This window comes from Lachancea thermotolerans (assembly GCF_000142805.1).
Source record: "Lachancea thermotolerans CBS 6340 chromosome H complete sequence".
NCBI classification, from domain to species: Eukaryota; Fungi; Ascomycota; class Saccharomycetes; order Saccharomycetales; family Saccharomycetaceae; genus Lachancea; species Lachancea thermotolerans.
Window position 1 is genome coordinate 359,634 of NC_013084.1, and position 21,340 is coordinate 380,973.

Consider the following 21,340-nt stretch of genomic DNA (forward strand, 5'->3'; position numbering starts at 1 on the left):
CATTTATTCTCTCAGTCGTAACGGATTTTAGGGTGTGCGAGCCTTATTTCTTGCCCTTCTTAGTCCGATTTTTCTTTGAGATATCAAGGCTCTGCTCGCTTTTCCGACTTATCGCACTGCCTTGAGTTTGCTTGGCTGCAAGCTTCTTTTTAGGCCTGAAGTCTGACCGATCCTTTAACGGCAGCCATCTCTCGGGGTTTGGTTCTCTTTCAGCATCAAAGTCCTTAGGAAATTTCCTGTTTTTGTGAACTCTTCTCTTTTTTGCGACCTTTCCTAATGATGTGTCCCTCATACGAGTACGCTGACCTTCAAATGGCGCGGCACCCAGCTTCTTTAATGACTCTACGTCAACAGAGCTAACAAGAGAGTCAAGATCGGAACTCAAAACGTCATGCTGTTCAGAGCTTGAGTTAAAGAGTTGCAGCTCAGGTGAAATTCTTTGCAGCTTGGCGAACATGTCTTCTGCTTTTGAACCAAAACCCTGTGCGAGAAGATTGAATGCGACAAAACGCCAAAACTCAGGGTCCTCCTTAACGTTATTGTCCTTAACAATTGCAAAGAGGTGTTCTAAAAGCCGGTTGCTCGATGAAGATCTTCCGCTCTCACGGTACAGCTGGAGCAATATGTAGCATACAACGCGATGTTCATAATTAACACTGTCGCTGTTTTTGTTCAAATAGCTTTCACACAAGACAATAGCCCCATCAAAATTCTTTTCCAAAACCTGGAGTTGGACAGTGAGAACAATAGATCCAAACACGCTTCCTCCAGTGCCACACGACATGGCAGACATAGTGCGGTTAAACATTTTCTTGGCTTGCGTGCTGTAAGGCTCTAAGACAACATTGGCTATTGTCTTTCGGTAGTTAGCCAAGGTTTTCGATACTAGAGACTTTTTCGATTGGATGCCACAACCGTTGAACAAATTCAAAAACAAGACGTTGTTGAGGATTATCTGCTGTTGCTCGTGTCCTAGAGAGCTAACTTTCCCACTGAGCTTGGCGACGTCAAGCTCCCTTAGGAGTAAAGACACATTAGTGGTGTATTTCGAAAAATCATGGAACGACTTCAAATTATTCTGAGCGAGCAAGTGCATGGTCGACCCTGCCATTGTCTTTGAAACTAAATCGTTTAAAATGTCTTTTGCCTCACTCTTTTCTCCGCTGGCTTGGAGTACGTACGCCTTTTGAAGTTCAATTGCATTTTGGTCATCATCTGACCCTTCCTGAGCTGCCAAAGAAGATGCTTGGTTAAGGTATTTGAGGGATAGATCCAGATCGCCTCTTCTTAAGGCGATGAGAGATTCATTGAAAAGCAGATCGTATGAGTCTTCATTCAGGGATGTTACTAAAAGACTTTCATAGCCCGATTGATAAGTAGAACCAACTGCAGCCCTCTCGTTGCAAGCCAACTCCGTTTCGTTATCTAATTGTTGTTCGTTGTGAGTCGCCAAAAGCTGATAGATCTTGACAGCTTCTTCGAACTTTCCATTCTTAAAGCAAAATTGGGCCCGAACATGAAGCAGGCCTCTGTTTTCGAAGCTATTTGCCTGCTCGATATCTTTTAATTCATCGTATAGCTTTTCAAAACTTTTGGTGTAGCCTAGCTTGTAGAAGATGTAAAGTCTCTCAAGATGATACAATCCTTTCAACTCTTGATCGTATTGGTTCAGAAGGTCCCAGCCCTGCTTGTAACAATCGCTCTTGATTAGAGAGACTAGCCACTGTCCCAAAACGCTGATTTTGTCTTCAACGCCAGCTTCTATAAGCTCTTTACAGACCTTAGCAGCTTCAAAGTGTTTATTGCTGTTGTATTGTACATTGAGATCTGAGAGTAACGAAGTCAGGTCTTTCATGCTAGGCTAGTATGCGAGTCTTGCCACCCTTTTCGTTTCAATCTTTTTAAACTTATTGAGCTCAACAGCGTCAAGATTTAAAATTTTTGTATCACTGTTGACTACTGAACACCTTGAAAAGCCAAAATTGAACAAATGAGCAAGTGGTGGAATCTTGATTGATAATGAACCCGTTGTTAAGATCCATGTCTCACCCGGTTATCAGAAGCCTTGGATCATTTCGATGCTCGAGCACCTACGCTCGTGGTGCGGCCAGAATCGGAGGCAAGAATAAGTCATCAAGGCATAGTTTGGTCTCAACCATCAAGAAGAGCCCTGCAAACCGTAACAAAAAAGATGAACCTAGCTCGCAGATCTTCCACTATGGAGCTTTTGGTGGGCTTAAGGAAATTAATGCTCAAGACTCTCAGAAAACAGCAGGCATCTTATCTAAAGTGACAGATTTTGATCAACTCAAGATTCTTCCCGAGGTCAGAACCGCAGTGAAAAAAGTCATCTCCAGAGAAACAATCGCAAAAAGTCCAGATTTGACTGAGGCCTCTGAAAAAGATATTAAACCTTCTCCTGTTCAAGTGGCCGTCATACAGAAACTATCGAAGACGCTTACAAACAGACAATTACAGGTTCACATGGTGGCCGCAGAAACAGGCTCTGGCAAGACTATGGCGTACTTAACGCCCCTTTTGGATTACTTGAAAAGAGGAGAGCAGGATGATCCTGAGGGCTGGGATCAAATAAAAGATAAGGCGATCGTGAGATCTGTGATATTAGTACCAACTCATGAGCTAGTGGAACAAGTTTACAAAACCGTGAAATTGAACGCAGACTTGCTTGGCCTACATGCATTCAGATGGAATATGGACACCTCTTACAACGACTTCATAGAAGCTGTGAAGGCAAGAATAGATCTTCTTGTAACTACACCGGGGAAAGTCTTGAACATGTTCAAGGTGCGTATAATCAACAGGCCGGAAAGGCTGCTTTCTGGAGTTCGATTTGCAGTGTTGGACGAGGCAGACACCCTTATGGATCGTTCATGGCTAGAAGAAACTCACAGCGCGATCAAATCGTTCCCCAACGCCAATCACCTCATCTTTTGTTCAGCTACAATCCCAAGTGAGTTCAGTAAAACAATGGATCGGCTTTTTCCAACTTCCGAAGCAATCACTACTCCAAAGCTTCACAAAATTTCTCAAAAAATCGATTTCAAGCTCATTGATGCTTCCCTGAATCCCTACAAGGGCTCGAAACTAAAAGCTTTAGCACAAGCTCTCTATGCTATTATGAAGGATGGAACTGAAGAGGGTTTTGAAAAAAGGTGCTTGATTTTCGTTAATGAGAAAAAAGATGCCAAGAAGGTCGCCGAACAGCTTACTGAACGGTATGGTCACAATTGTGTTAGTCTGACTGGTGAAGACGCAATTTCTGAAAGGCTCGATAAAATCTCAGCTTTTGTGAATCCGCCAAAACGTCTTAATGAGGCACCTTCGAAGCTTTCAGATGACAGCTCTAAAACGGTAAAACGAGAACCCACAATGCTTCCTAATTCAAACATCAAGCTCACGACTTCCAGTTCGAATTTGCATGGAAAGAAAAATACGTCTTTGAAAGTCCTAGTTACTACAGACCTGATGGCCAGAGGCCTTAACTTTCAAGGCGTTAGAAATGTTATTCTCTTTGATGTTCCAAAAACCTCGATCGACCTTGTACATAGGGCGGGCAGGACTGGTAGAATGATGCAAGGGGGTCGCGTTTTTATGATTATTGATAAAAAAACAAAGTCTTGGGCCAAGGCCGTTCCAAAGATAGTAAGGAACAACAAAACACTATCTTAATGTTCACTAATGTTCACTAATGACACCATGTAAATATTTAGCATTTTGTAATATATAGCAGTAGAAAAACGACACAACCCAAAAGTCAAGATCTTAGGAAAGAGGATTTTACCAAAAAGGACGGTTTTTCAAAATCCACGGATGTTTTTTGACATCTCTAAGAGCTATCCGAGCATTCGGCTCATATTCCAGAAGCTTGCTTATGATGTCTCGCGCTTGGCTAGAAATATGGTCTGGAAACTTAAGGTCCCTTCGTTTTATTCGTTTATAAGTCATTTCTTTTGAGTCCTCGAGAAACGGCGGGGTCCCTACCAAGAGCTCATATGTCAGGACCCCAAGTGCCCAAACATCGACCTTGTTATCATATTCTCTAGACTTTATCAATTCTGGTGAAAGATAGTCCATGGTACCGCACAACGTTCTCCTCCTGGAATTATTCAAGTTTGTGACACTCCACCCAAAATCCGTCAATTTCAAAGTATTTTGAAATCCTAGGAGGATGTTTTCTGGCTTGATGTCTCTGTGAATGATATGCTTGCTGTGCATATAGTCCAAAGCGTCAGCCATCTGGTAAACGAAGTGGGACGCAACGATGTCGTTAAAAGGACCATGAGATCTCAGGTGCTTGTAAAGTTCGCCGTTTACAAGGTACTCCATTAAAAGGTAAACGCGCTTCTCATCATGAAAATATCCATAGAGCCGGGTCAGGTTTGGGTGTTTTAGAGAAGATTGAATTTCCACTTCGCGTCGAAATTGTTTCTCGACATTGTATTGGATGATCTCCTTCTTCTTCATTGCCTTCAGGGCACAAATAAAACCAGTTTGCTTGTGCTTGACGCAATATACCTTTCCAAACTTGCCTTTCCCCAACTTTTTTCCTATTTCAAAATCATCTAATGTGAAGTCTTTGTAGCGAGCTGGTGAGCTGTCTGCTTTCGTACCACTCAGCAAAGGGACTTTGGCCGGGGAGCTACGTCCATCATCAGCCCCAACCTTAACTGGGGACGACACCCTTGATCGGCTATCCTGTAGGGATTTCTGGCCTGAAAAAGTCGGCGCCACGCCGAGTCTGCTGGATCCAGATGAAAATGATGCCCTCCAGTTTTCTTTTGTCAGTCGGTGGCTAGTTGTCCCTCTGCTTGAAGTCCCTAAACTCTTCCTACCCGGGCCACTGTTCAGCCGCATACTGAGAAGAAGATTGCGCTGGTGTAATGAGTTACGGCGCATTTCTGATCCTGCAGTACTTTTGCCATTCATTACTCCCAAAAGCTTACCGAAAATAGTACCCCTAGTGTCGGTAGTCATTAAACTTTGGGCTTTTCTATGGATCTACTGCTTACATCTTGTCTTGTTTACCATCACCTATGACGGGTCATCGAATAATTTGAAGTCGTTGCTGATATAATCATGATCGAGGTGTTAGTTTTAAAAAGCACTAAAAAGACCAGCTTGTGCATATGTTCCTCTACAAACTCATGCGAGAGGCTATTCTACGTGAGTCTGGCGGCGCTGGGTACTTGTGACCCCATCATACTTGCCATAGATATTTTGTGATTTAAGTTATTCGGTATGTGATTTCTGGGGCAATTTTGCTGTCTTTTTATAGCTAGTTTAGAAAGTATAGCTTGAGCCAAACATCAGGGTTTCGAATTCCTTCCTTCTGCCTGTTTGCGCTTTTCTTGGTTTTTTTGAGAATGTTAAATGATTCTTATTCATATGTTCAGAAAACTTGAAATTAGAAACTGCAAGCACGTTAATCAAACCTCAAGTAAAATGCAAGCCGAAAAGCTTAAGGTGCTTTTGGATTGGGGTCTCGATAATGGAGTAAAGTGCCCAGATGACGTCGAGTTTGTCAACGTGGGCGGCAAAGGTTTTGCTTGCATCGCTAAAAGTGATATAACAGAAGCAGAATTCATTATCCCAGAAAGTTTGATTATCAAGAGCAGCTTAGCGGTAAGTTTCTTCAAGGTGAACTCGAATCAAACCTCATGGCTGAAACTTCTCATCGCCAAGCTTAAGTTCGACAAAAGTTCGACAACCGTTGACGATGAAAATTTGAAAGCGAAGTTCGCGCCTTATATTGACGCTCTTCCAGATGAAATTGATTCACCGCTTGTTTGGAATCCGTCGGAGCTCGATTTGCTCGGAAACACAAATTTGAGGAGCTCTTTGCGCATAAAGCTCTATTCCATTTTCAACGAATGGAAGTTGATTATGGAAACCTTGAAAAAGCACAGAAATGAAGTCCAGGCGGAGATCCTAAACATCGAAGAGACTTTGGGACAAAGCGAAGATCATGTCTATCGTAACATAACCTCAAAAGTGTTTCAACATAGCTCTGAGACCGACTGGTGGTCCTTCCCTGCTTTTCTTTGGTCACATATGATGTTCTTATCCCGCGCTTTCCCTGAGTACGTGATAAATCCTTCCACTGACCCTTCAAACGTTGTGTTATTGCCAATTATTGATCTTCTTAACCATGACTATCGTTCAAAAGTTGAGTGGAATCAGCGGGATGGCGCTTTCGGAGTCCGCAAGTTGGAGACCGTCTTGAGAGGAGAAGAGATTTTCAATAACTATGGAGGGAAAGGGAACGAAGAGCTCTTGAGTGGGTATGGCTTTGTTTTAGAAGAAAACATATTTGACACGGTCGCACTTAAAATTCAACTCCCTCTGACGACTGTATCTGAGATAACGTCCACGACTCATTTGTTCTTGCCAACTCTTTCGGATTACACAACATCGGCATTTGAACTGTCTTCAGGCAAAGAAACGAAGCAGATGCTGCCTAAAAAGGATTCTCAATACAAAGATGGGGTGCTCTATTTGCTAAGTAAAGAAAATGATGCCCCTCTGAGATGGCTACTGGATCTGTTTTCGTTTCTCGAAAAGTCTCCGGACGAGTCATGCTCAAGCCTGAGAGTACGACTACAAGGGTTGCAAAACTTGCGTAATGCGATAGAAACAAAACTCTCTTCGACCAGCTCAACTTCGGACCGTCAAGCTGCTGGATATGATATCAAGGAGTACCGGGCGCGCGCGGCCCGTATATACAAAAGCGGTCAGACCAAGGCACTCAAACACGCTGTCAACGAGCTCAAGCGCACAGAAAAAGAATGGACTTCGCAACACAAAGGCGACCTCCTGACAGCAAAGAGGATAATGCGCTTCGATCCCAATTTTATGGAGAGTGAACTGCCGCTACTGTTGCGGACCAATGCAAACTCTGACATAACTTTAGATTCTTACGATACTTTGATTATTCTCTGGGTAGCGTGCAAGGCCGTTTTCAACACATGTCCCAGAGAAGCTCAGTGGGCGATGGACGCATTCAAAGCATATTCCGATTGCCGTGAAAACACCATGGCCTCATCGGCCGAAGGCCAACATTTGTACCAGACCTTTTTCCCTAATGGGTCTAGCAGGCTTGGTCAGGAGCAGTTCATTAATGCGACAGAGTTTCTACAGCATTTTTCATATACCCGTTTATCGAACGGCGAGGTCATCTTGGTTAAAGACGTTAATTTGTAATGACAGGACCTATGATTGGGTTTCTCAATATCTTCATATACGAAAGAGTGGTTACTTTTGGCGATAACTTTCAAGCTCATCGGCCAAAATTGAACAAAACCACGAAGGTTTAAATTCTAGCACACCAACTTCATTAGCATCTTTCCAAAGGATATGGAGCTTTCGACTAAACTGACTGACCATTTAGTAGTATGTGCCGTTGTGGCCGTCTATTTGATCTCTGGAGGTCGGCTGAGTATAGGAATATCGGTCGCTGTGCTGTATGCTCTGGCTATACACGATTCTGGCAGGAAAGTTGAAGTTTCTGAAGCTGGAATTATCCAAGCTAAGTCGGGCGTTGCAGGAAAGCCCGAAAAGAAAACGTGTTGTGGCGGGAAGGGCGGCAGCTCATGCTGTTCTTCTGGAAGTGGTGGAAAGAAAGGCGGCTGTTGCGGAGGATCATGTGCTTCAAAGAAGAGGGCAGAAGAGAAACCCGCATCAACTGGACCTGTTTTCGAATCAAGTGCGAGTGAGCCCATCGCAATTGATTTTACTCACGCCTTCAAGCCTGCCAGAAGCTCCAAGCCAAAAAGTGGAGCAAAGAAGATGCCAAGATTCATCAGCAGGACTGCGGGCAGCGCTAAAAAGGACACTGGTTTCTTCAAGAAAGCCTTAACAGTTTCCAACGAGAAGCTCTCGAACTCTCAAATTTATGTTTTTTACTCTTCTCTGCAAGGCGCGGCAGAGCGTTCTGCTAAAACTGTTCTGGAAACGCTCTCTGGCATGCCAGAACTTAAATACGAGCCTAAGCTTCTCAACCTGGATGAACTGAGTGATTTCGATGACTACTTTGTCAATGTGCCGTGTTCTTATGCTTTATACATTTTGGTGTTACCTTCGTATGACAGCGACTCCCCATTGGACTTTTTCTTACAATCTTTACAAGAAAATGCAAGCGACTTCAGGATAGATAAGTACGTGCTTCGGAAGCTTGTTGGATACGCGGTCCTTGGTATCGGAGATTCAGAGTCTTGGCCAGAAAAGTTCTGTTACCAGGCAAGGCAGGCCGACCTCTTATTAGCAAAGCAAGGTGGTCGTAGGGTGTTTCCCGTGGGAGAAATATGCATGAAATTTGGTGGAGATCCAAAAGTGTCGGAATGGTCTAAACTACTGGCAGAAACCTTGTGTGATGATGAACCTATACTGTACGAGTATGACGAAACTTTGGACGACGAGGAACCTCAGGACCCTGAAGATGAATTAACTAAAGAGCCACTCATCGATTTGGAAGATGTTGGAAAATCCTCTGAACTTCAAGACGTGTCCAGCGTCAAAAAAATGATAGTAAAGGATAGTCCTACCTTCAAAAATCTTACGAAACAAGGCTACACCGTGGTTGGATCACATTCCGGTGTGAAAATTTGCAGGTGGACTAAAAACGATCTACGTGGAAGAGGCTCATGTTATAAACACTCTCTTTTTAACATTGTATCGAGTAGGTGCATGGAATTGACTCCCTCTCTTGCGTGCTCTTCCAAGTGCATCTTCTGCTGGCGCCACGGCACTAACCCTGTCTCTAAAACTTGGAGATGGGAAGTTGACGATCCCGAGTATATCCTCGAGAATGCCTTGCAAGGACACTACGCAAAAATCAAACAAATGAGAGGTGTCCCTGGTGTCATTGCAGAAAGGTTTGCAAAGGCTTTTAAGGTTCGCCACTGCGCCCTATCCCTTGTTGGCGAACCAATCATGTATCCATTCATCAGCAAATTCGTTAGTCTCTTGCACCAAAAGGAAATCTCGAGTTTCTTGGTTTGTAACGCTCAACATCCCGAGCCTTTAAGAGATTTGGGCAAGGTCACTCAACTTTATGTCTCTATCGATGCGCCAACCAAGAATGAACTGAAGAAAGTTGATAGGCCCCTATATCGTGACTTCTGGGAGAGGCTAATGGAATGCCTGGACATTTTGAGGACCACCCAATCCCACCAGAGGACTGTCTTCAGAATGACCCTAGTGAAGGGATTCAATATGGCTGACGTTAGCGCATATGCAGACCTTGTGCAGCGTGGTCTTCCATGTTTCATTGAGGTTAAAGGCGCCACCTTCTGCGGGACTTCTGATGGAAACGGTAATCCTTTGACCATGCAAAACATTCCATTTTACGAGGAATGTGCGAAATTTGTTAAGTCGTTGGCGGCTGAACTGCAAAGAAGAGGTTTAGGGTACGATGTTGCTGCTGAGCATGCACACTCTAATTGTATCTTAATTGCTAGTACGAAGTTCAAAATCAACAACGAGTGGTACACTCACATTGATTTTGACAGGTTCTTTGAGCTTCTCAATTCAGGCAAAGACTTTAATCACATGGAATATCTACAAAAGACCCCAGAGTGGGCATTGTTCGGTAATGGTGGTTTTGCCCCAGGCAACACCCGCTTCTACAAGAAAAAAAGAGGACAGGAAGCACAAGCTAAAGAGGAGCAAGGCTTGCAGGAAAATGTTAGTACGCAACCTATTAACGCATAAGTTCGCGCACAATACTTTGTCTTTTTGTACAGCATACTGGATTGCGGACCGAGTTCATTTTTCAGTCAATATATTTATTTTCTTGACAGGCCGATAATTCACAATGTTGGTTGAGTCCCTCTGTATATAATATCTATTATCTCATCTACCAAATGCGCCATTTTTTTGGCCAGCTGAACTGGGAGTTGCTTGTAGCCTGTGACTCGTTAGCTGCTTTCGCATTATTGTGTAGTACTTTCTGGCGTGAAAACTCATCCCGGTAAAGTCGGCTGATATCTGTTTCTTTCAAAACCCTTTGCAACTCCCTGTCGGCCTGAAGATAAAATTTTTGTGCTGGCAATGGGGCCTGAAGATTGTAAGATCTTAGAGAGTCGTTTAACTGTTTAATTCTGGAACCAATTTTTAGTGTGGACTTCCAATCGGAAAATACGGATTCTTTCACTGAATTCAGCTTGCCATGTTGGTTGAGTTCCGAATTGCTTGGGACCTCAGTTCGAAAGAATCCTCTTAAATTGAGAGCCGCTATCAATTCAGACTGAAACTTTCTTAGAAGGTCGTCCCTAAATACCATAATGTCTTTATTTACTGAGCCTTGTTTTTCGATCCACGGAGGGGAAATGTTTTGGCGAACCAGTATATCATTAAGGTGATGTTCAGTGCGGTCAACATATGGTAGCGGCTGCGTTGAAGAGAGTTTTTGGCCGCGGATTTTTTTTACGGAATCAAATTCGCCCTTTTTCATACTTTCTTCGATCCTAACGTCTGCAATTGATTTCAATTTCTCAAATGAGCCTATCGGAGTGAACTTTTCAGCATACAAGACCCTAAACTCCGAAGCCTCTATATCATCTGATTTGTGCTCATCTTTATCGATCTTGTAATCAATTATTCGGTCTTGTGCAGTTTCAAGACGGAGTCTTGTTTTAACTGCCCTCCTCGCATATCGATTGGATTCCTTTGTAGCCTGAAAAGTCGAAGAAAACCCTAGATTGCGAGATGACCCAGAGGATCCTCCTTCATTTTTAACTCCATCCATTATCATCCTCAGTGACGTGTCTGTATAATGTTCTTCCCCAGTCCAGGGACGAGATAAAGCAGTTTCACGAGACTCTTTGTTCACGAACCTCTTAAGCTTTGACGCTTGTATTTGTGAACGGAAGCGGTCCTCATATTCCTTCCGCGGTAGCTCGTCGTAAAGCTTCTCGATTGACGGATTCTCTTTAACTACTCCCTTAATCAACCCGCAAAGGGCATCATTATCATCAGGTGCTGCTTCTTCTTTAAGTTGTGTCAGTCTTTGCTTCAAGTAACCCCAGTCACCTTGTGTGTTTTCAAAACGATTCACCGTGGTGTTAAAGGCCCGCTTTATCATTGTTTGGCGATTTACATTTAGTTGTTCATCACTCAAGGCCGGCTAAAAAGTGAACAATATCTAATATCTTTTTATTGTTCGTGCACTAATGCAAGGAAAACAGGAAGCAATGAAACGGGGAAATAACGAGGGCTCGCTACCCAAACTCAATATCGCGTTCGTCCATCCAGACTTAGGCATTGGTGGTGCTGAAAGGCTGGTGATCGATGCTGCTGTTGGGCTTCAGCAGCAGGGCCATGAGGTAGTTATTTACACTAGCCATTGCGACAAGAATCATTGCTTTGAAGAAGTGAAAAGTGGAGAGATCAAAGTCGAAGTCTTCGGAGACTTTTTGCCTACAAACTTGGCAGGTAAACTCTTTATTATGTTCGCAAACTTACGCCAACTCTATTTGACGACGAAACTAATGTCCAAAGGGAAAATACATCATCACGACTTATTTATTGTCGATCAGCTTTCAACCTGCGTACCTCTTCTCTCTGCGTTTGGGAATAGAAGCAGAGTCCTCTTCTATTGTCATTTTCCTGACCAACTGCTCGCACAAAGAACTAATCTGATCAAAAGTCTCTACCGGATTCCGTTTGATCTACTTGAGCAGCTAACAATGAACGCTGCGGATTGCATTGTGGTCAACTCAAACTTTACAAAATCCGTTTACAAGCGCACATTCCGTTTATTTTCTCAAAAGCCAAATGTTGTGCATCCTTGCGTAGGTTTAGAAACAGAACTTGTCCAAGACAAAGATTTCGCTCTCTACAAAAAGCTCTTTCCACCAAGTACTAGATTTTATCTCAGCGTTAATCGCTACGAGAGAAAGAAAAACATTGAACTGGCCATCAAGTCCTTTGCTCTGTCAACCGAAAGCAAGCGTAGTAATGTGAAGCTCGTCATCGCGGGCGGTTACGACGACAAGGTCTTAGAAAACAAGGAGTACCTGAAGGAGTTGCAAAATATTAGCAAAAATTCAAACCTTCCATATTTTACGCTGCATTACGCGCATTGGGACCAGCAGCTAAGCGATTCGGGTATTAGTGGTGCCACCGACGCAAAAGTTTTATTTTTGACCTCAATATCCTCATCTTTGAAAGACCAGTTGCTTCGCGAGACAGACCTTCTTTTGTATACCCCGTCATTCGAACATTTCGGGATTGTGCCTTTAGAGGCAATGAAGCTGGGCAAACCAGTATTAGCAGTCAACAATGGGGGACCACTGGAAACAATAGTTTCTTTGATTCCAAATACGAATGAGAATAATTCTACAGGATGGCTGAGACCTTCAGATCCTAAGGAATGGGCTGATGCTATTGAAGAGTCTCGGGACTTTATAAAAGAAGTGGACAACATTTTCAAAAACAACGGCCCTGAGAGGGTCAAAAAGTTGTTCTCAAGAACAGCCATGACCAATCAATTTGAGAAAAACATTCAAGATATATCATGGAAAACTGACAAGAAAAGTTGGCTGGGTTATATTATGTTTATTTCTTCGGTTCTCTCGGTGATTTTTCCAGCTGCATTGCTCATGGGGTGTAATTCTTTGAGCTTTTGTGTGCTAAACGCTACTTTGGTCATTCTTTTTCACTCTGTCCCAACTTTAATGTGTATAGTCAGTGCGGTTCTTCTGACGCGCTTGTTTGAAGTGTTGATCCAGAAATAGTTCTAGCGCCAAGCGCCTCGAATAATACTTCATATTAATGATATTTGCGAAAAATCCTAATTAATTAGCTTGCACCCCCGCTGTCATATTCAGCGTTACTTACCCTTGAATTGAGCTGTTGACCCGTGGTTTGATTGAGTGGGCTACTGTTGCTACGGCTGTTACTTGCCATATTGACGGGTGATCCCACACTTGAGGCAGTGCCATTAACCATGCCTGTGTTTTGAGGCTTGGGGCCGCTTTGCATAAGCTTTGTTGCTGTTGCCAAGTGAAACGCAGCGGCCTCAAAACGCTGCTGCTGAACTTGCTGTTGTCGTAACCTCTGCTGCTGCTTTTGAATACCTTGAGGAGTTAAACCTGTTTCTAAATCACCCTGAGAAAGAGAAGTATAGTTTTTCGGTTGAACAAGTCCGTTCGAAAGTTGTTGGGATTGTGGGTGATTTTGATATTGCTGAGGGACGGGATTGAAGTGCTGCGTTTGACTACCCTGTCTACTTTGATTTTGAAGTTGCTGCTGCTGCTGTTGTTGTTGTTGCTGTTGCTGCTGGTGCTGTTGTTGTTGTTGTTGTTGTTGTTGTTGTTGTTGTTGTTGTTGTTGTTGTTGTTGTTGTTGTTGTTGCTGCTGTGCAAGCATCTGAGCTTGCAACATACGTTGTTGCTGAAGCTTTTGCTTCTGCTGGGGTGTGAGATTATTGGGATTCATTTGATTAATGAGTTGAGGTGTACGAATACGGAAGGTATAGTCAGTTGTTCTGTCGAGATCTATGCATCCGACTCGCGAGTGAATTGCGCCATATCCAGGGGCGCTAAATCCTGGGCGGACTGAGAATGACGAGGCAAACATTTCTCGCATTCTGAAGTATTTGGTTCGGCTCCTTGACGATGCTAACACGTTAGTCTCCAATGGGAGTGGGAAAGACCTAGATACTCCATTTAAGACTTGAGTTGTCTCTTCCTCAGGAGTCAAGGTTGACATAGACCCATCTCCACTATGTACTGAATGACCTTGATTTGTGGAATTGGATTGCTGTCCTGGTTTCGCACGAAGTTTAGTATTATTGCCTGTCTTCAGCTGGTTTTTCTTTTGGTAGTGACTCAGTAAAACGTCAAACGGTTCTGATCTCCCTTCGACGGCACGCTTAGTACCAACTGAGTGTGATTTACAGGTCAGGGAGCGGCCGCAATAGCCTCCCTCTGGAAGTTCTACACCGCATTGCTTGTCAAAATCAATAAGATGCTTTTCAGTTGGGTTTCTTTGCTTGATTCGCCTCTTCGCCTTTGACGATGCGGGAGTTGCAGTTGTCTTGCGTTGTTTCTTGATAGCCGGGCTACTCTCAGGATCTGGATCATGCCCGAATGGAGTAGACCTTTTAGAATTCGAAGGGTTATTTTTTTTCTTGATTGATGACGATGACATATCAACGGGTTGTTCTTGCTCTTCGACCTTAACGCTGTTTGGCAATGGATGTTCTGGGAGTCCTTTGCAGTACGTTTGTAGATGCTCAACAATTGCACTTAGGCTTACAGGCTTCCCACAGCCGTCGCAAATTCTATAGTCGAGGGGTTTGTCTAATGGGTTCTTGATGATACTGGCTGAATCGCGAAAGTAATCGCTATGTGAGGGGGGCTTCTCGCTTTTTGACCGCTCACTTTTAGCGATGGAGATTAGCTCCTTCCAATTTGGTGTGGAGCTTGCAGTCCTTGGTTCCAAGTCTTTCTGAATATCCTTCCTTAATCCTTTGATTTCAGAGTGGATATCGGTCATACTATGGTGATGCGGGGATCTGCGGCAAAGAGGAAGAGAAGAAGAAGAAGAAAAGATTTTGTTTGTGACCGCTCGGTTCACCAGCTAATTGTTGTTAAGACCAGTTTCCTATGAATCCAGGTTCAGTTTCACCTCGTTTGATTTTTGCTGGGTTCCTTGGCTCAAAGTAATTTCGAAAGGTGGTCATTTTCACCGTGATCACAGCATCGTAAACAACGTTGATACAAAGATATAATTGACTTACAAACCGGGTTATATATCATGATTTCTAATCTCTGTGCTACTGGTCTGTAAATATTTGAATCTTTTTGGGTGTAAGATTCGAACATTTGGAGACACGACCTGTTGCCTGCTATGCTACTCTATTCTGTGAAAATATTAGTGTCTGTACGTATCGGGAACCGAGCCTTGAACAGAACACAACAATCATGGCCACTAGCTCTCAGAGAAAATGGATTATTCTCATGAACTTTATAAACAGTAAGGAGAAAGAGAAGTTGCCGAAAACCTTGTACTGTGCCCAAGGAGAAAATAAAAATTCAATTGTTAGCCGGTAGATGACTAAGAAGCCATAAAATCTGAAACCTTCTCTAGAAATGAAAAACGGCCTTTTGAACGTAGTCTTACTACGTTCATATTGCCCAATAGCACCGCGTGCTTCAACAGGGAAATCTGTGACAAATCCGGATATGGGAAGCGCATTACAGTACTTGAAATCTACGGCATGGTTGATGGTCCAAACGAAGATTTCGACGTTGTTTTGCTGAAAGTAATGCAGCCACTTTTTCTGAAATGTTTTGCTCCACGTCGAAACGAAATGCATGCTAACACCACTTAGCCGGAAGTGTGGGGAATTGAGCTCTCGGGAATACTCCACAAAAGACTTTGCGACTTCCAGCGATAGCGATATGCAAGCCACCTGGAAGTCTTTGATGACACCGGTCTCCATGCCGTAGCGAAACCAGTCCACGGTCCAGAGTCCCCATATTACTCGTTCCCGCCAAAACAGCAAGTCTTCTTTTGTGCTTAGCATTTCCGCCACACTTTTGAGCATGATTTCCTGGTCGTTTGTGAACTTGATATCCAGCATCAACTTCATTGAAGGATTGTCTACGATCCATCGTAAAACCTGCTTGAGTGAGGGCATTTTCTGGTCCTGGAATCGGGCATCCTTGCAATTCAGGCTTTGTAACGCATCCCAGTTCGTTTCGCTGATCACATAGTTTTTATCCCAACATCGCTGAGTATCTTGGTCGTGGTTGATAACTACCACTCCGTCCTTTGACATTTGAAGGTCAGTTTCAATAACGTCAACATTGGCCTCTTTTGCCTTGTTGAACGCCAGAATAGTGTTCTCTGGATAATACCCTCTATATGCCCTATGGCCTATGATCTTAGCAGTTGCCATTGCTTTGTCGCTTACTCTTCTTGCTGCTTCTTGCCAGCACTCCTCGAGTCCCAACTTATTCAAGCAACCCAGAACACCTTAACCGACGCTCACGTGGTTAGAACAAAGTTTATTGAGGGCATCAGGAGGCGACAGGCAGAGAAAGTTAGACTAAGGCTCGAACCCTAATTTTGCCGGCAATACGAATAAATCAGCGAAACAGTAGCTCGAACTATCTACATTTTTTGTATTTAAGGACCTTTGCGCAACTCAGCACTCTTTTTGACAACAAAGCCCATCAACATGTGAGCGATGGATCTGTCGTTTGGAAGGTTCAGTCCTGTGGATTCATCTTGAATAAATCCCGATTCACTGTCCTCGAGCTTTAGTATTCTTTCAAGAGCAGAGCATGGGACCCAACGTACTTCATCCAGTTCGCAATCGTGTGTTAGATCCGGTGTTTGCGTGTCATCTGCGATGGCCACACAACCGATCATTAAGTTGTTAGGGAACGGCCATGGCTGACTTGCTATAATTTCGACTTCTTGGGTATCCAATCCCGTTTCTTCCCAAATTTCGCGAGCCACAGCGACCTCTAAAGTCTCGCTTGGCTCCACGAACCCGCTTACACAACTGTAAAGCTTTCTCTCCTTGTTTCTAGGCATCCCAGACCTACAGAGGAGTATTTTGGAATAGTCTTTGTTAGTGATGGCACTGATGACTACTGCATCTGTTCTGGGAAAGCACGAATTGGAAACACTTTTATTGGACTTGCAATCGTCGTTGTCGCATTTGAGCTGCGTTCCTGCGTAGACGGGTTTTGTCTTGGAGCCGCACAACGAACAGAACTTGTGTGTGTCGAGCCATTGCAGGTACATTCGAGCCTGCGACACAATACTGGAATCTTCGACCGTCAATTTATTGAGATCGCGAAAGGACTCGACCTTCTTGTAAGGCTTGGAAGAGTCCAGTAGGCTACTATCGGACAGTCTCTGGATGGAGACATCTATCGCAAATGTTGGGGTTCCTCTATACTTTGATTTGTAAACGAAGTCCGACTTTTGAGATAAAAGCAGCCCTAAGAAGACAAGGTTCGAGGAGATTGAGCCTTGAGACGTAAGGTTGGCAACCTCAGCTTTTTTCAGTTTCAAAATAAACCCGGTGCGCTCATTCACATATGGTAGGTAGTTGTCGAATGGAACAAATTGCGTTTCATTGTGAGCCAATGCATCTTCCAAGAATTGCGGGTCTTTGCGCAAGAAAGAGACTCTATTCAGTACTTCTTGGCTATAGTGGAGAGAGTGAGTCAAAGGACGAGTTGCTAAGGTACTCATGCTTCACTGGTCGCTTCAAGCCAAATTCTGTTATCAAGTCTCTAACTTCACGAAACCCACGCCAAAAATTGATTCTTACGTTATTTAGGAGATAAAAATCAACGGAGTTTACTTCCAATAATCATGCTTTTCTCCGATTCACAATACTTGCAGTATTCGCAAGCCAAAGATGGAGGTTTAAGAAAGCGGCTCAAGTATTGGTATGCGGCTAGCGATCATATGCCGCAACGTACTGCGAAGTGGTTGTTAAATTCATTGGCAGATTCAGATCTCGTCCGGCCCTTGAAGACAAAGCAAGCTTGTTTCTGTAAATAGAGAAGCGCCCGCGCACCACTGGAAAGTTCTCGTACATTGCAAGGCTCCGTGGCCCGGAGCTGAACGCCCCTTGACGCCGCTGCCATTTGATGTATCAATTTCCAAACTCCCGAGTTGTCGCGCCGCGAAGGCGCTAATGATTGCTAAAATGTCTTGAAGAGATCTTGGCAGAGTCGAGGTTCGAAGCATGTGTATCGGATTCGAAGTAACCACTTTACGAGAAAGCTTTTAAGGGCAGCAATACTACAAGCGCGCTTTTTAGAAGGCGCGACGAAGCCTAAAAAAGTTGTCAGTGACGGTTTTGGAAAGCAAGGTACCTCATCTCGGAATGGAGGGCGGCAACCTATTTCAGTTACCGTCACATGCCATTTCCTAACAAGCAGTTCAGTGGTCAGTGCGAGCATAATAATCGGAGATCACCGACACCCAGACGATCTTTGAAATCTCAGTATTCCATTCCTGTCCATCCCCCTTATGTCACCAAATTACTATCGATTAAGCAGGTAGGTCACCAAGAAAACATAGAAGGGTACTGATCCATAGTTCCCGGACGCGCTATCTTGTGCTTCTTACAGGACAAACTCAGGGCTCACAATATCTTTGGGAGTGCTGCAGCGACCTCGCATTTCAGTCGAGACCTAGCGGCCTGAATACGAGTGCAACTTTTGCTACGAAATCGGCGGAAACCCTTCGGAGTACCTAACGACCAACTAAGGCTATGCGACTTGTTTTTTAATCAGTATAACATTGTTTCTGTCTAATAAGCGAAACGAAACAGACGAGAAGGCATATATGTCAGCTTGAAGATCAAGTCGTTGAATAAATATTGCTCTAATACTCAACATAAATGCTAAGCATCGGCCACATAGGCACGAGCGGCCCACCATAATGGCTTGGCCGCTGACACCAGTTTGTCACTGACATTCATTAATCACGTAGTTTAATCAACATCACGGTCCACGACATGTCGAACGCTGCCACAAGAGAAAATTTTTAAGGAGATTCATTTTAGAACAGATGCTGATACAGTTCTCCACACAACCATCAAGGTCAACAACTTGAGCTCTGATCGCTTACTGTGAGTGTGCTTGAAGCGAGGTTGTTCTTGTTGGGAAATCTGTGAGCTTAGACTTAGGATAGACAAAACGGCGAATATGGACTTGAGAGTTGGAAGAAAATATCGTATTGGCAGAAAGATCGGAAGCGGCTCGTTCGGAGACATCTACCATGGAACCAACCTGATTAGTGGAGAAGAAGTTGCGATCAAGCTAGAATCGATAAGATCAAGGCACCCGCAGTTAGATTACGAATCGCGTGTCTACAAGTACCTGAGCGGGGGCATCGGTATTCCGTTCATAAGGTGGTTTGGGCGCGAGGGCGAGTATAATGCGATGGTGATCGACTTACTGGGCCCGTCCCTCGAGGACCTATTCAACTACTGCCACCGCAAGTTCTCTTTCAAAACTGTGATCATGTTGGCGCTACAAATGATATGCCGCATCCAGTACATACACGGCCGCTCTTTCATCCACCGAGACATCAAGCCCGACAACTTTCTTATGGGCGTTGGGCGCCGCGGGTCCACTGTCCATGTGATCGACTTTGGGCTTTCCAAAAAGTATCGTGACTTTTCTACACATCATCATATTCCGTACCGTGAAAACAAAAACTTGACCGGAACTGCGAGGTACGCATCCGTCAACACGCATTTGGGTATCGAACAGTCTCGTAGAGATGACCTAGAAAGTTTGGGGTACGTGCTAATCTACTTCTGCAAGGGGTCTCTACCATGGCAGGGCCTGAAGGCGACCACCAAACGCCAGAAGTACGACCGTATTATGGAGAAGAAACTCTGCATCAATGTGGACCAGCTATGTGCGGGTCTGCCTATGGAGTTTGTTGAGTACACGCGTTACTGCCGTAACCTGCGGTTTGACGAAAGACCAGACTACCTGTACTTGGCAAGGCTTTTCAAGGACCTGGGCATCAAGTTGGACTACCACAACGACCACTTGTTTGACTGGACTATGCTCCGCTACACCAAGGCGATGATTGAGAAGCAGCGCGCCCTGGGTGAGCAGCCACAGCAACCTGATGAAGGCAAGGATGAAGAATCTAAGACGGAGTCCTTCAACAGAGTAAAACAGTTGGCAATGAAGAAGTTTTCAACGCACTTCCACTACTGCAAGCCTGAAGACAAGCACCACCCCTCACCTGAGGAGATCAAGCAGCAAACTGCTCAAAACAACAATGCTGCCTCGTCCATCCCACAGGACTTGCTCAGCGCGATTGACAAGGACATGGACAGTCTCAAGCAGAATGTGGTACAGGCTCCCGAGGCCGTTCCGCAGCCCTCGTTGCAGCCCCAGATGCAGCAGCAGCAGTACCAGCCCGTCCAGAGACAAGCGCCCATTGCTGAACCTTTGCTCCAGCGCCAGCAGGAGCAGCAGCAAGGCCAGCAAGAGCGCCAGTTAGACGCTCTTCAATCTGCCACAAACAACGCGTCACCTTACGCCCCCCAGCAGTCGCAGGCTCGCAAGCCTGCTCTCAACACTACACAGTATCCTCCCGCAAACGCTGGGCCTTCCGGTGGGGATATCTGGCTGTAGGGCAATTCGTAGGCTTACAGGGACTATAAAATCACCTCAACTGTCTCACTCGCTTACGCAGCAAAACGCTCGGCACCATCTCCATCCGTCACACACATTGCATTTGGCATTAATTCATACTTTACTCTAGTCATAAAATGGATAATGGTAAGGATATAGGCTCCTTTTTAATATCGTTACACGCCTTCTTCGACACATCTTAACTTCGTGTAACATGAGTATAGAATCATCGGCTTCAACTAGACTATCTTCGATGTCTGAGATGATATTCCGCCACAAGCACTCTTTGAATTTGTTAAACGATAATGCCAGCAGCCTTGAAGTATGGGAAGCATGCAGATGGAAAGATTTAGATTACGACGTTCTCCTAGTCGTAGCCCTTGCAATGAGCGTGCTTTTTGAAGCCAAGACATTTCACTCGAGATATTTGACAAATAAGACGCAGTGTTGCCTGTCAAGTTTCTACGGGATAGTTCGCCTGTCTAGCTCCCTTCTCGCTGCCTAACTAGCGCGCGAGTTCCATACTGAAAGAGCTGTTTAGGGTTCGGGGCGTTTCTGACGGAAGGCTCTCTCCGTCTTAGCCGCCGACCGGAACTATTGCACGTAAAACATGATTCAGAATGTGTCATCGCGTTCTTTCATGTGCTACGTTTTAACGGTCTGTCGCACACGGAACGAGACGGCGACAAGAACTTTGGGAAGTCAATTGGATGCTACAGATTTTGTTTGTTGTACTTCACCGCCAACTTTTTTAATCCTGGATGCGCGAAAATGCATTGAACCCAAGTCTCGAGCCGCATGCGCTGGATTGCAGGAGCAGTGAAGTACTAACTGGGGTGGCTCGATTGGCGGGGCGTTCAGAAGCTCATCACTTGGGCGCGGACTTTAGGTAGGTGTTTCCCTCTTTCGTGTTGTTCTGCCGCCTTGAAAGCACTATTCTGGAAACGCTAACAAAGGAGCACAACCCCCAAACAGCGGGCGCAAGGATGCTGCACTGAACGCAAGCGACTCTATTCGCGCAGGCCCAGAACGCCCGGCGTATGGAGTTTTGTCGTACTGACCTCATGTTACGGCTCCCCGGCTCGGAGCTTATCACTACACTGAACATCTCATATCACGTGTAACTCGATCTGTATCACTTTTCACGATTACCGGTCAAAGGTGCCCAACGTTCA

The 21,340-nt window shown here is 44.6% G+C and overlaps 11 protein-coding genes across 11 annotated transcripts; 5 read left to right on the forward strand and 6 right to left on the reverse strand.

Moving 5' to 3' along the window:
- Positions 1-43: 43 nt before the first annotated feature.
- On the reverse strand, positions 44-1,855 carry SRP72 (signal recognition particle subunit SRP72; the record flags this gene model as incomplete). The annotated part of the gene is made up of 1 exon (XM_002556007.1): positions 44-1,855. The coding sequence occupies one exon, from the start codon at positions 1,853-1,855 to the stop codon at positions 44-46; it is 1,812 nt and encodes a 603-aa protein (XP_002556053.1).
- Positions 1,856-2,019: 164 nt separating this feature from the next.
- Positions 2,020-3,690, forward strand: MRH4 (ATP-dependent RNA helicase; the record flags this gene model as incomplete). The annotated part of the gene is made up of 1 exon (XM_002556008.1): positions 2,020-3,690. One exon carries the CDS (start codon positions 2,020-2,022, stop codon positions 3,688-3,690), a length of 1,671 nt encoding a protein of 556 aa, XP_002556054.1.
- A 108-nt stretch (positions 3,691-3,798) lies between these two features.
- IPL1 (aurora kinase) lies at positions 3,799-4,995 on the reverse strand (the record flags this gene model as incomplete). The annotated part of the gene is made up of 1 exon (XM_002556009.1): positions 3,799-4,995. The coding sequence occupies one exon, from the start codon at positions 4,993-4,995 to the stop codon at positions 3,799-3,801; it is 1,197 nt and encodes a 398-aa protein (XP_002556055.1).
- Positions 4,996-5,463: 468 nt separating this feature from the next.
- RKM1 (protein-lysine N-methyltransferase) lies at positions 5,464-7,221 on the forward strand (the record flags this gene model as incomplete). The annotated part of the gene is made up of 1 exon (XM_002556010.1): positions 5,464-7,221. One exon carries the CDS (start codon positions 5,464-5,466, stop codon positions 7,219-7,221), a length of 1,758 nt encoding a protein of 585 aa, XP_002556056.1.
- A 153-nt stretch (positions 7,222-7,374) lies between these two features.
- Positions 7,375-9,729, forward strand: TYW1 (putative tRNA 4-demethylwyosine synthase; the record flags this gene model as incomplete). The annotated part of the gene is made up of 1 exon (XM_002556011.1): positions 7,375-9,729. One exon carries the CDS (start codon positions 7,375-7,377, stop codon positions 9,727-9,729), a length of 2,355 nt encoding a protein of 784 aa, XP_002556057.1.
- Positions 9,730-9,874: 145 nt separating this feature from the next.
- Positions 9,875-11,101, reverse strand: KLTH0H04048g (KLTH0H04048p; the record flags this gene model as incomplete). Its single annotated transcript, XM_002556012.1, has 1 exon — positions 9,875-11,101. The coding sequence occupies one exon, from the start codon at positions 11,099-11,101 to the stop codon at positions 9,875-9,877; it is 1,227 nt and encodes a 408-aa protein (XP_002556058.1).
- Positions 11,102-11,189: 88 nt separating this feature from the next.
- ALG2 (GDP-Man:Man(1)GlcNAc(2)-PP-dolichol alpha-1,3-mannosyltransferase) lies at positions 11,190-12,755 on the forward strand (the record flags this gene model as incomplete). The annotated part of the gene is made up of 1 exon (XM_002556013.1): positions 11,190-12,755. The coding sequence occupies one exon, from the start codon at positions 11,190-11,192 to the stop codon at positions 12,753-12,755; it is 1,566 nt and encodes a 521-aa protein (XP_002556059.1).
- A 64-nt stretch (positions 12,756-12,819) lies between these two features.
- On the reverse strand, positions 12,820-14,520 carry SGF73 (deubiquitination module subunit SGF73; the record flags this gene model as incomplete). The annotated part of the gene is made up of 1 exon (XM_002556014.1): positions 12,820-14,520. One exon carries the CDS (start codon positions 14,518-14,520, stop codon positions 12,820-12,822), a length of 1,701 nt encoding a protein of 566 aa, XP_002556060.1.
- A 442-nt stretch (positions 14,521-14,962) lies between these two features.
- Positions 14,963-15,928, reverse strand: PGC1 (phosphatidylglycerol phospholipase; the record flags this gene model as incomplete). Its single annotated transcript, XM_002556015.1, has 1 exon — positions 14,963-15,928. The coding sequence occupies one exon, from the start codon at positions 15,926-15,928 to the stop codon at positions 14,963-14,965; it is 966 nt and encodes a 321-aa protein (XP_002556061.1).
- Positions 15,929-16,158: 230 nt separating this feature from the next.
- NPY1 (NAD(+) diphosphatase) lies at positions 16,159-17,241 on the reverse strand (the record flags this gene model as incomplete). The annotated part of the gene is made up of 1 exon (XM_002556016.1): positions 16,159-17,241. One exon carries the CDS (start codon positions 17,239-17,241, stop codon positions 16,159-16,161), a length of 1,083 nt encoding a protein of 360 aa, XP_002556062.1.
- A 1,469-nt stretch (positions 17,242-18,710) lies between these two features.
- HRR25 (serine/threonine protein kinase HRR25) lies at positions 18,711-20,165 on the forward strand (the record flags this gene model as incomplete). The annotated part of the gene is made up of 1 exon (XM_002556017.1): positions 18,711-20,165. One exon carries the CDS (start codon positions 18,711-18,713, stop codon positions 20,163-20,165), a length of 1,455 nt encoding a protein of 484 aa, XP_002556063.1.
- Positions 20,166-21,340: the final 1,175 nt, after the last annotated feature.